The sequence below is a fragment of the Mixophyes fleayi genome, chromosome 1 (assembly GCF_038048845.1).
Source record: "Mixophyes fleayi isolate aMixFle1 chromosome 1, aMixFle1.hap1, whole genome shotgun sequence".
NCBI classification, from domain to species: Eukaryota; Metazoa; Chordata; class Amphibia; order Anura; family Limnodynastidae; genus Mixophyes; species Mixophyes fleayi.
The window spans coordinates 38,367,359-38,380,494 of record NC_134402.1 but is presented as its reverse complement, the minus strand read 5'-3'; the positions used below and the strand labels follow the sequence as shown (position 1 = coordinate 38,380,494).

The following is a 13,136-nucleotide window of genomic DNA, read 5'->3' as shown; positions in this document are numbered from 1 at the left end:
ACAATAAAACCGAATGTTTTGTTATTTATAAGGTGCGAATCACACTACATCAAATGATTGCCCGGTGATATTTATGAAATTCTTGCGTACCATTAGTTATGAGGCATGACACGCACTATATCACATGACCGTCTGGTGACATTAACGATACGTCACTTCCGGTCTATATGTACGCAATGATTGGGCTTCCTCCAAAAACTTGCGTTCCATTATATGAGAGGCTTGAAACGCATCATTTGGATTAACTGCTTTATAATGATGATTATACTTTATATCCGGTATAGTCGTTGTGAAGCTAAGAGCGCGTCTGAACTATGCCATAATGTAGGTATTTGGATGAAAATGTAGCGATTCCGATTTTAGGATTGTATTGTTTCATTTCGGTTTGTATTTTGATATAAATTGTGTAGTGAACGGAAACTCTGTTTGGATTGGATACCTCCGGTATAAATAGCTTTTTATCGAGGATCAGTCTTATCTCCTTGACAAAGACCAACAGATGGTTGAAACGCATTGGAGTGATAAGACTGATCCATTGCAGAGTGTGTGAAGTGCTTTACTGGTCATCATGTGGACGGCATGAGAGTGATTTATTCATCCCGGTATGATTCACATCTGACTTATGCGCTGACTATCTGATCTCCGGTAGGAGCATACACATTATTTTAGGATTATATTTTAGTGTTATAGTTTATTTTTTATTGTGACTTTTAATAAAATTGGAACATAAGACAATATAACGCTAGATTTTGTTCCTTTTTTCCTTGAATACCATACCGTGTGGATATCGATGTGGGAGATGAAGGGAAGATTATAAATCCATTTTTTGGAAATCCATTATTTGGAAGAAGTTCTCTATATATTCTGAACGCCTTAATACTTCATCTATCCGGTAGGATAGATCCATCTTATATCTTAGTTACGAAGGTGATAGTGAGGTGTACACTATTGTGAAGTCACCATTTATGAAGTAGAAGAATCATTTCCCATGAAACCCACCTAATTGGAAATTTAGTTATATGGACACTTTTTGAAGAATATATGTGTTTACATGGACTTTCTATTTTTGTTCTATTGATCTATGAGCAACAATTAGCACTGGAAGTTTTGTTTTAGTATTATTATTGGCTACATTCAGGCTGTTCAGGCACACATCAGCAGAACTGCTGAAAGGGCCCTTCTTTATGGGTACACTAACAGAATGGTCACGATTACACATACCACTGGTGGGTGGACTCTCCACAGGGATTGGTGTCATTTCTGATTCTGAGCATACATTATCCTCTAATGCCTTACTGTTATCTTGCAGCTCGGCTTTCACGCGTAACAATAGTTGTGCACCACTTTTAGACGCCAAATTACTTGGTCTTGCTTGGTCACGAGTGATCGTACAAGAAGAAGGCTCAGAAACATTTTTTGATCTGCCACTAATCGAGAAAGGCGAAGGCCTCATTCTTTCTTTGCCACTGTGTGTGTAGAATGGCATGTTGCCATTTTTTTTTTTTATCGGCAGTTAACTCTTCATCAGTTACACCTCTTTTTCGCTTCAACACAGTAAAAAAAATTTTGGTGCGTGTTTTTTTGCCGGCAGCAACATGAAGTAGCAGAGGGGGGACTGAAAACAGAGAACTGAATACAGCCAACCCCCGACAATGACAAGAGCCTTAGAACACGCGATCTACACTCTACTAGACAGTGTATCTAGAAAACACTCAGAGATAGTATAGATACAGAAAATTTACAGAATAAACCCTTACGTATATTTCACACATATAATTTAACTTTTTGCATTGTATTTACTTTTCTTTTCAACTTTATCAACAACTATTTTTTCCAAGAAAAATAAAGGATGGTTTTCTAATACAGTTCCATACAAATGTGTGGTGTACAACTTCAAGTTTAGGACAACGCATGACAGTGTCATCTATAAGTAAAGAATGTTCTGCTCCAATTTTTTTACCTACTGCCATTACTGAGGCTGCATTAGTTAACTGAGAGAAATACATTTCTTCCTAATGAATTCATTAATTTAGCCTGGTTATCTTCAATAGAATTATTTTGTACAAGGTTGATGGGATCACGTTGGAGGGTCTGAGTACAGATTAGCATTAAAGTTTTTTTTAAAAAACAAAACAATTATTTCAGCCTAACTTATTGCTATTGGATGATAGATGTAAAATCAGTAGCAGAATATTGCAACACCATGAAGTTTCTTGGCCTGAGTTTGGCGAGTATGTTTCCATTTCACATGTGTGAAATTCAGAATACTAGTACAGCCTGGATTAAATAAGATCTAGTTTCACATTTTCATAAAAACTGGTCTCAATAAATTGAGGGTGTGCCAGTAATTCCTCTCTGATATTGGCTATGCACAAAGTCAACAACTTCTAATTATGCACTGGGTCGACCTTGGCCAATCACTGATGAAGATTAATTAAATATTTTTTTTTTATTTATTGCCGTTGTTTGTATGAAAGTTACACCCAGCATTAGTTATATCAACATAGTATTGGCAGATCACCAGATAGATGTGGCACACAATCCCTATATAAGCAATAGATCAGTCTGTGACATTACATTCTGCCTATAACCGCTGAACAAGCTGAGAAAACTCTCCAGTGTCAAGGATGACGGAGTTAGAAACAGCCATGGCAATGATAATGGATGTCTTTCACAGATATGCCCGTACTGAGGGCAACAAAAACACCTTAACCAAAGGGGAAGTAAAGACTTTAATGGAGAAAGAATTACCTGGGATGCTACAGGTAAGATTCTTGCTAAATTACGTACAATATAAGTATACACACATATGCGTAGACATTTATCTTTAGAAGGACACTGTTATTGTTTTTGGTATATATGTTTTGTGCTCTTGAAGTCAAACTAACTCCATAAAATAACAGGGCTTCAATCATCCAGTATTTAAATATACTGTAGCGACAGACTGTAATGTTAAGGAGAAGTCAGGTGTATGGTGGTCTGTCCTTCTGAGTTCTTCTTTAATATTCCCATCTTTGGTTCAGAAGCTCCAATATATTTTATGAAAATAAGTTTACATGTCAGTGGCTAAGAATGTGAGATCGACAGGAATATGGCAGCCTTCTGTGATTAAATCCTGAATCATTTTCTGACTAACTAGAAAGGTTGGTGAAGGTCTCCCACCTCTGGGACATATATTTCTGGGTTTAAGTCTACTTAACCTGTCCATTGTAGCAAATATCTCTGGGTAAATTTTGTAGTGTAAAATCAGGGTAAAAAAAACTGTTTAAAGGCTGGAAAAAGTGTAAAATCAGGGAATGTAAACATTGGGGGTTTGATTGTACTGTATTAATTGTTATTCTGTATGAACAATTTCAGCCTATAAAACACAAATTTGTATTAATAAGGCAATATAAAAATAATGAACTGTATAGATCAGAAGCTTAGGAAACTGCAACCTACTTAATGTTAATTAAGCTTAAATTATGGTTTGGTTGTAAATTCCCTCGAAGGCTGCAGAATCATATAACATCACTGCCAACAGGTGCTACAAGAGTCATTTCTGAAAAAAAAGAGCGCAGACTGTAATATACTATACATCTCTGCCTGGTATAAATATTGGTTTTGCCCCTTTAAACTCATCTGTCCCTATTTGCGATCATTTCCTATCAAATATTACATATACAAAGTGGCCACACCAGGGCCAATCTTGCTCCTTAATCTAAGATTCAAGAGACAGGATCATCTTTTAATTTGGCCACACATGATGGCTAAATTAGATGGGATGGGATCCTAAAGCAAACCCCACACACTGCTATATCAGACTATTAGCCCATTATAGCATTGTGAACAAATCAGCATGAGATTATACTACAGCACCATTCAAAATGCACATATTGGTTATTTTATACACATATATGCTGTATATAATAAAATAATCATATTATTGGCTGATTATGTTCTCTATGTCCCTTTGCTAAACGTGACCATGAGCAGCTTTGCAAATGTTATGACTATATCTGGATATTGTGTGTTGTTTGTGACTTGGAAGAAACTTGTGAAACCAGACTGAATAGTTATTCATTCAAAGATCTGGTTTAAGATACAGCTACTGAGTGTGTAGGGAATTCCCCGTCTCGTCCACAACCCAGAAGGTAGTGGGAGAGACTGTGACATCACTGTGGTCTACCCTAGTGATGTATAACACTTTTGTTTGGTTGTATGTTTGTGTCTATTTTTTTGTGTGTGCTGTTAACCAAAGGACAAACTTGTCATAGAAAAGAAGCACATTTGGAGAATATTTATAAAACTGCTGATTGAGATTTGACAGGAGAGGGCTGTCAAATATTAGCTTGGGGGGGAAGACGTGGCTCAGCAGCCCATTAGAAAGATTTTATAGGAACAAAAATCAGGTAGCCAAGTTTTCCAGCCCACAGTAGCTCACTATAGGACCGGCCCCAGGGGGCAGATGTCCCCCTGCCCCCCAGCCCCGAAAAGGGAGATTTATATGGGATAGTTTATGCACTTCTATCTGTGCTATATTATTTTTTTTTTATAAATCCCTCCTATGTACACAATTTTAAATTCACAGAAATAGACTGTGAGCATCCCATGGTATTCACTAGCTCACTAGGAAGTGGGCAGGATGCGGGAGAATGGACTGCTCTCCCGGGAGTACGGAGACCTACTGTCACTCACCTGACTTCTAGACCTAAATTTCGGCCAATTGCCCCTCTGCCCCTACACTTTTGAAGAAATTTTACACCAAGTTTCCCGGTAAACCCGGATCTAAGTGTTCTGTGTCCAGCTTTAAAGGGGGGGTACTGTCACTCACCTGACTTTTAGACCTAAAGTTAGGCCAATTGCCCCTCTTCCGGCGCATGTGCAGCACCGCGGCCGTCCACCTTCTTGACTGTGTTTCTGCGCATGTGCAGGTCTGGAGGGTCCTTTATAGCTTTCCCCTTATTGGTATTGGCTATCCATTAGCCTTTTCCCTATTTTAAGCACCTCTGACCCCTCCTTAACTGTCTGATCTTGATTCTCACCTCCTCGTGTTAGCTGTGTACTCTGTTCCTGTGGCTGCAGTTATTCTCAGCATTCCTGCCTCATTGCACTGGTTTTTTGACTGTTCTACCTGCTTCTCACCTGTAAGCCGGATACTTCTCAGCCACCTCAGTGGTAAACCTGCCTCCCGCTGTATGCTGTAGTGACCGCTGCTTCTCACCTGTTGGCCGGATCTTTCTCAGCCACCTCTGTGGTAAACCTGCCTCCTGCTGTATGATGTAGTGACCGCTGCTTCTCACCTGTTGGCCGGATACTTCTCAGCCACCTCAGTGGTAAACCTGCCTCCCGCTGTATGCTGTAGTGACCGCTGCTTCTCACCTGTTGGCCGGATACTTCTCAGCTACCTCTGTGGTAAACCTGCCTCCTGCTGTATGCTGTAGTGACCGCTCCTTCTCACCTGTTGGCCGGATACTTCTCAGCCACCTCAGTGGTAAACCTGCCTCCCGCTGTATGCTGTAGTGACCGCTGCTTCTCACCTGTTGGCCGGATCTTTCTCAGCCACCTCTGTGGTAAACCTGCCTCCTGCTGTATGCTGTAGTGACCGCTGCTTCTCACCTGTTGGCCGGATACTTCTCAGCTACCTCCGTGGTAAACCTGCCTCCTGCTGTATGCTGTAGTGACCGCTGCTTCTCACCTGTTGGCCGGATACTTCTCAGCTACCTCCGTGGTAAACCTGCCTCCTGCTGTATGCTGTAGTGACCGCTGCTTCTCACCTGTTGGCCGGATCTTTCTCAGCCACCTCTGTGGTAAACCTGCCTCCTGCTGTATGCTGTAGTGACCGCTGCTTCTCACCTGTTGGCCGGATACTTCTCAGCTACCTCCGTGGTAAACCTGCCTCCTGCTGTATGCTGTAGGGACCGCTGCTTCTCACCTGTTGGCCGGATCTTTCTCAGCCACCTCTGTGGTAAACCTGCCTCCTGCTGTATGCTGTAGTGACCGCTGCTTCTCACCTGTTGGCCGGATACTTCTCAGCCACCTCCGTGGTAAACCTGCCTCCTGCTGTATGCTGTAGTGACCGTTGCTTCTCACCTGTTGGCCGGATACTTCTCAGCCACCTCTGTGGTAAACCTGCCTCCCGCTGTATGCTGCAGGGTCCGCTGCTTCTCACCTGTTGGCCGGATACTTCTCAGCTACTTCCGTGGTAAACCTGACTCCTGCTGTATGCTGTAGTGACCGCTCCTTCTCACCTCTTGTCCGTATACTTGCAGCCACATCCGTGGCAAACTTATCACTCATTGACTTTTGTTCTATTATTGTTTTCCTAATTACTCGCTGGCCATCTCTCATGCTGTCAGTAGTAACTGCCTCTTGCTGCCCACTACAGCCCATGTTATATCTCTCTTGTTAGACTGACACTGTTAGCCTAATATGGGATAACATTACCTATGTTTGTTTATCCTACAGCATCTGTCTCATCTCTTTTCCTGGCCGGACAGTTGCTGCTACAACTACCATATATATATATATATATATATATATATATATATATATATATATATATATATATATATATATATATATATACATATTTACAATTGCTCTCCTGTGCATTCTCGCATCATTATTATTGTCTATCTCTATATTTAGTTGTACTCCGATGCTCTGCTGCACTCTCTTGAGGGTCGCGACCTGTGTGGTGACGCCGCAAAAACCCTTTTGCGGGGGTCCCTGTAGAAGACCAGTCGCTACATTAGACTCCGCTCCTCGAGAGTAGTGATAACAGCTGGCAGAACGCTGGGTCAAGAACTCTAGTTACCATGACACGTACCTGAAATTCAGGAGTCTCCCATACATTCTGATGAGAGTGGGCAAGTATGACTTAATGGGACTAGAGAATTTTACTGCCTGGGCCTGAGGTGGCAAAAAGCTACGGTTTCTTTTAGGAATAGAGTTCATTTTTTAACATTGCATTTAGATGTTGAAAGTTGCACTTCCATGGACTGTAGGAGAACGTCATACCTCCCAGCATTTCAATCCCCAACAGTGGGAAAGGGGGCGTGGCTGCATTGCTATGGGTCATGCCCCTAGAGGACTGCCTAACAGCACTAGACTGACCATAGCTTCCAATGTTCCCACCTGTGTGACAAACATGACCCTGTGCGGGACAACGGGACAGAGCCCTAAATGTCCTGTCCCACCGAAAACAGTTGGGAGGTATGGGATGTTTTATCCAGTATAATTATGTAAATAAGCGCTCAGGAGTGGAACACGCCATTATACTTGTTTTACTTTGCTCTCTTAGCAAACAGTATGAATTTAGCAGCCAGTTTGATAATTTGTATTAATTTGTAAATGTAAAGTAATTACATGTTGGGAAAACATCAGACCTCATCATTTATGTACTTTTCATATATTGTTCTGTCAATTATAAATGTGTTACAATTAGAGCTTCAAGAAAGTGATTTCATCAATGTGTGATACAATGTACAAGTGAAAGCACTGGATTTTCCAAATACGTGGGTCTGTGGGTTGAATCTTTTACCACAATTTCCACATACATTGTATATTCTATAAATGTATAATGGTCGTCTATATCTGTTCTGAAAAAAACAGCTCATCTTGCTCTACAGAGGGAAGGCTTCTGCATTACTAGAACTCGTCCGGATCAGATTTGGGGAAAGGTCACATACAACTGGGCTTAGGGCTGCAGAGGATAGGTGAGGGGGTAGCATTTTGTACATCATTGTTTTTTTATATATATATATATATATATATATATATATATATATATATATATATTATTCACACATAATTATATTACATGCATATAACAATGGATTGTAGTTAGGCTGCATCTTGTCTATTATTTTACCCAGATGGCATGTAGAGGTAGTTGGGACAACAAACATCTATGACACTGATATGATGTGACATGGCACAGAAGAAATGCCTAAACTGGTCATACAGTAGTCTATTCAGTATTTCTGGTCTGAAGGACACTTCATCATCATCAACATTTATCTATATAGCACCAGCAAATTCCGTAGCACTTTAATCTACTCCGGCGCTTTCCTCTCATGTAACAGCTACAGTGGGTCTAATTAATCAGCCTCGCTTCATCCACTTATGCTTCACTTCCTGCAGTTCTTATCTTTTATTTACTGCAAATATTGTAATACCTATTTATCAGCTTAAGGTAACTTATGTTATAAGTAGTGGTGGAACTACCATCGGTGCAGGGTTTGCAGTTGCTACGGGCCACGAAGGTAAGAGGTGCCCAATGATACAGAACGGAATTCTCATCTTAGAAGAAGGTGAATGCACTGCACCACACATAATTCCATATCTGCTCTTTTCAGAGCAGAGTGAGGGCCTGGATTGCAATATTTGCTATGGGAAAAGGTCTTGAACTGTTCCACCCCTGTATTATAATTATAAACCAATGATATAGATGCCAGGCTTATAAACCTCAAACAACTTTTTTCAATCTACAGGTTCAGCAAAGTTAATGTAGTTCCCACATGCAGCAATTTTGACCCCCTGACCAACCTTGTGTGATAGGATCAGTTTCTAGTTTGTTCAGACAATGGAGATCATCTGGCGACCGAATTTTCAGGCATGCCCAAATATAATACGATTCACTCATTGTTGGGTATGTGGTTGTTTGAGCTTGCCTGTATCGGACCTCTTTCTTTATCAGCATAAAATTATTTAGTAATGAAAATAATAAACATGGTATAAATACAGATAATACTGTTGAACTGTGTTTTATAAATTCTAGTATTTTAATTTGCTAGTAACATCTATAGGTCAGTTTGAACTAACAGATAATTGTCTAAACTCTAATAAAATGTCTTGTTCTGTTTTAGAAAGCAAAAGATAAGGATGCTTGTGAAAAAATTATGAAGGACCTGGATGAAAATAGCAACCTTCAAATGGATTTCAATGAATTTATTGTCCTTGTGTCTATAGTGATCAATAGAATATATAAGAGTTTTTGAAATAAGCCGTAAAAAAATGATTTAAACCAGTCATGGTGTACTATTGTTAAATAATAAACTTCTGTAGTAAATCTGATATATGTTTCTAAGTATTTCTATACAGCACTTTATAATAGACACACAGCTTTAATATAGAATAAGAACAACATAAAAAGCATCAAAACAGACTAAGGAAACATTATACTAACAAAAGAGTTTGCTCTTTGAGCTGCAAAATAATTAATGGTCTGACCCTGTGTTCCTGGGGATATTTTTTTAAATGACCACCTACAAAAAATAAACCTTTTGGAAAATGTCCCACTTTAATAGATCAGATCATTTAAGAGTAATTGTCCCCCCTTTTACGTGAAATGTGTTCTTCAAAATCATATTTCTTTCTCCAATAAATACCTTCTAACCTGTTCAGTGAAAACCCCTCTCTCCATTTCCATCAACCAAAGTACTTAGTATTACTACTTTTTAGTATTATTATTATTATTATTATTATTATTATTATTGCTCCATCTTCAGTTTAAAATACTCACTGGCCTCCTCATTTGTGACGTGGTAGTGTTATAATATTGTAAAACATTATAGTTAATTTGTTTAATTTCCATTTAAATATAATTCACAAACAATCTCCATTCCATTCTTTATTCTTAACTTCACAATTAGCGGTGCGATTTGGTTGGTCATCGTGGTAAATTCCACTACAATGGTCATTGATTGTATCATGTGTGGGCTATTCACACTAAATCAAAGTCCTACCAGACTGGATGGGAATGGATCAGGTATGGTGGAACAATGAGTTGAACAATATCTCCCTTTGCCACATATTTGGGATAATTTTCCGACGGTTAAGGACAATAGGAGATCGCTGGCATTGATATCTGGTTATTCATTATCACACCTGAATAACTGGATTATTGTGATTTGGCCATTGTTGTGTGTTCCCTTACCTACATCAGTGGTGGTGCCAAATGTATACCATGTGGGGGAGGCTTCACCACTTAATACATATCTTCCTTGTATTAAAAAAAGCTGCCACAAACCCTGGCATGTTTCCTAGAATGATTAACCATATATCTTTCATATATCATTAAAATACACTTTTCTTGCAATGTATTTACTTATGTCCAAATCTTGTTGATTTGACCATTCTAAATATATTTGAGAAATAAACTGTTTATTATGACATAGTTCTCCAATGTTGCAGAATACTGATTGTGATAATCCAACCAGCAAAGTAACCCTTTCATGACCATCATCATCAGCTATTTATATAGCACCACTAATTCTGCACCGCTATATAAAGAACACGCTCACATCAGTCCCTGTCCCATTGGAGCTTAAAGGAGAGATGCTAGCGCAGACAGTGGCAGGAGAGATGCTAGGGCAGACAGTGGAAGGAAAGATGATAGCAAAGACAGTGGAAGGAGAGATGCTAGCTCAGACAGTGGCAGGAGAGATGCTAGCACAGACAGTGGAAGGAAAGATGATAGCAAAGACAGTGGAAGGAGAGATGCTAGCTCAGACAGTGGCAGGAGAGATGCTAGCAAAGACAGTAGAAAGAGAGATGCGAGCATAGAAGCAGATAGAGAGATGCGAATACAGACGGTGGATGGAGAGATGCTAGCACAGCCTGTGGACGCAGAGATGCTGGTATAGACCGTGGAAGCAGAGATGCTGGTATAGACCGTGGAAGAAGCGATGCTGGTATAGACCATGGAAGAAGCGATGCTGGTATAGATAGTGGGAGGAGAGATGCTAGCACAGATAGTGGAAGAAGAGATGCTAGCACAAACAGTAGAAGGAGAGATGCTAGCATAGGCAGTAGGAGAGATGCGAGCACAGACATTTGAAAGAGAGATGCGAGCATAGAAGCACATAGAGAGATGCGAATACAGACAGTGGATGGAGAGATGCTAGCACAGACCGTGGAAGGAGAGATGCTAGCACAGACCGTGGAAGGAGAGATGCTAGCACAGCCCATGGAAGTAGAGATGCTGGTATAGACCATGAAAGGAGAGATGCTGGTATAGACCATGAAAGAAGCGATGCTGGTAAAGATAGTGGGAGGAGAGATGATAGCACAGATAGTGGAAGAAGAGATGCTAGCACAGTCAGTAGAAGGAGAGATGCGAGCATAGAAGTGGATAGAGATATGCTAGCACAGACAGTGTTAGGAGAGATGGTAGCAAAGACAGTGGAAGGAGAGATGCTAGCACAGACCGTCGAAGGAGAGATGCTAGCACAGCCTGTGGACGCAGAGATGCTGGTATAGACCGTGGAAGGAGAGATACTGGTATAGACCATGGAAAAAGCGATGCTGGTATAGACCATGGAAGAAGCAATGCTGGTATAGACAGTGGAAGGAGAGATGCTAGCACAGACAGTGGAAGGACGGATTATAGCAAAGACAGTGAAAGGAGAGATGCTAGCACAGACAGTGGAAGGACGGATTATAGCAAAGACAGTGAAAGGAGAGATGATAGCATGATAGCACAGCCTGTGGAAGGAGAGATGCTGGTATAGAACGTGGAAGGAGAGATTTTGGTATAGACCAGGGGTCCTCAAACTTTTTAAACAGGGGGCCAGTTCACTGTCCCTCAGACCGTTTTTGGGCCGGACTATAGTAAAAACAAAAACTATGAACAAATTCCTATGCACACTGCATATATCTTATTTTGAAGTGAAGAAACAAAACGGGAACAAATACAATATTTAAAATGTAGTAAAGTTAAATCAACAAATTTACCAATATTTCAATGGGAACTATGGGCCTGCTTTTTCCTCACTGTGCCTCTCTTGTCCCCCTTTTTACTCACTGTGCCTCTCTTGTCCCCCTTTTTCCTCACTGTGCCTCTCTTGTCCCCCTTTTTCCCCACTGTGCCTCTCTTGTCCCCTTTTTTCCTCACTGTGCCTCTCTTCTCCCCCTTTTTCCTCACTGTGCCTCTCTTGTCCCCCTTTTTACTCACTGTGCCTCTCTTGTCCCCCTTTTTCCTTACTGTACCTCTCTTGTCCCTCTTTTTACTCACTGTGCATCTCTTGTCCCCCTTTTTACTCACTGTGCATCTCTTGTCCCCCTTTTTCCTTACTGTGCCTCTCTTGTCCCACTTTTTACTCACTGTGCCTCTCTTGTGCCCTTTTTTCCTTACTGTTCCTCTCTTGTCTCCCTTTTTCCTTACTGCTCCTCTCTTGTTCCCCTTTTTCCTCACTGTGCCTCTCTTGTCCCCCTTTTTACTCACTGTGCCTCTCTTGTCCCCCTTTTTCCTTACTGTGCCTCTCTTGTCCCTCTTTTTACTCACTGTGCCTCTCTTCTCCCCCTTTTTCCTTACTGTGCCTCTCTGCGTTATTCCCTTTTTTTTTTACTTACCTTTCTATTAGCTTCTTTCTTCTCTCCTGTCTTCTTGTTTCTTTCTTGGTCTTCTCCGCGCTGCTCCTCACTGAATGACAGGCGTGACTTGATGACTTCACGCCTGTCATTCAGTGTTTTTTACTACCCTGCTCCCCCCACCAACGAACGGAGCCCCGAACCCGCCCGCAAACCCCCCCCTCCGCCGCCGCCGCCGCCACCATCACCATAAAAAAAAAAATCAGTAGTGCCCCCCTTAATCCGGCTATGCCCGGCGGGCCATATATATGTCCTCAGCGGGCCGCCGTAGTTTGAGAACCCCTGGTGTAGACAGTGGCAGGAGAGATGCTAGCAAAGACAGTGGAAGGAGAGACGCTAGCGCAGACAGTGGATGAAGAGATGCTAGCACAGACCACTGCCTCACAAAAAAGTTGTAAATCGGAAAGGATGGGATCTCTGGTCTCAACAAAGGGGCTGGCCCATTCCAGAGCTTTCCCTGTAAAATTGGACAACAGGTAATTTACTTGCTTCCGTTGGCTATCTAGGAGGTCAGGTACTGATGGTAAATAGGATATAAAAAATTTAATCAGAGCATTATATTGCTGTATATACCCATTGAAGGTAGGTGGTAGTTCAGACTTGGTGGCAGGCCCGGACTGGGCAGCAGGCTTGACAGGAGACCCAGAATGGGCAGCAGGCTTGGCAGCAGGCCCGGACTGGGCGGCAGACTTGGGAGCAGGCCCGGACTGGGCGGCAGACTTGGGAGCAGGCCCGGACTGGGCGGCAGACCTGGGAGCAGGCCCGGACTGGGCGGCAGA

At 41.5% G+C, this 13,136-nt stretch overlaps 1 protein-coding gene across 1 annotated transcript; it reads left to right on the top strand.

Moving 5' to 3' along the window:
* The first annotated feature begins 2,549 nt into the window (after nucleotides 1-2,549).
* On the top strand, nucleotides 2,550-9,060 carry LOC142104235 (protein S100-P-like). The gene is made up of 2 exons (XM_075188804.1): nucleotides 2,550-2,765; nucleotides 8,853-9,060. Exons 1-2 carry the CDS (start codon nucleotides 2,628-2,630, stop codon nucleotides 8,982-8,984), a joined length of 270 nt encoding a protein of 89 aa, XP_075044905.1. The 5' UTR covers nucleotides 2,550-2,627; the 3' UTR covers nucleotides 8,985-9,060.
* Nucleotides 9,061-13,136: the final 4,076 nt, after the last annotated feature.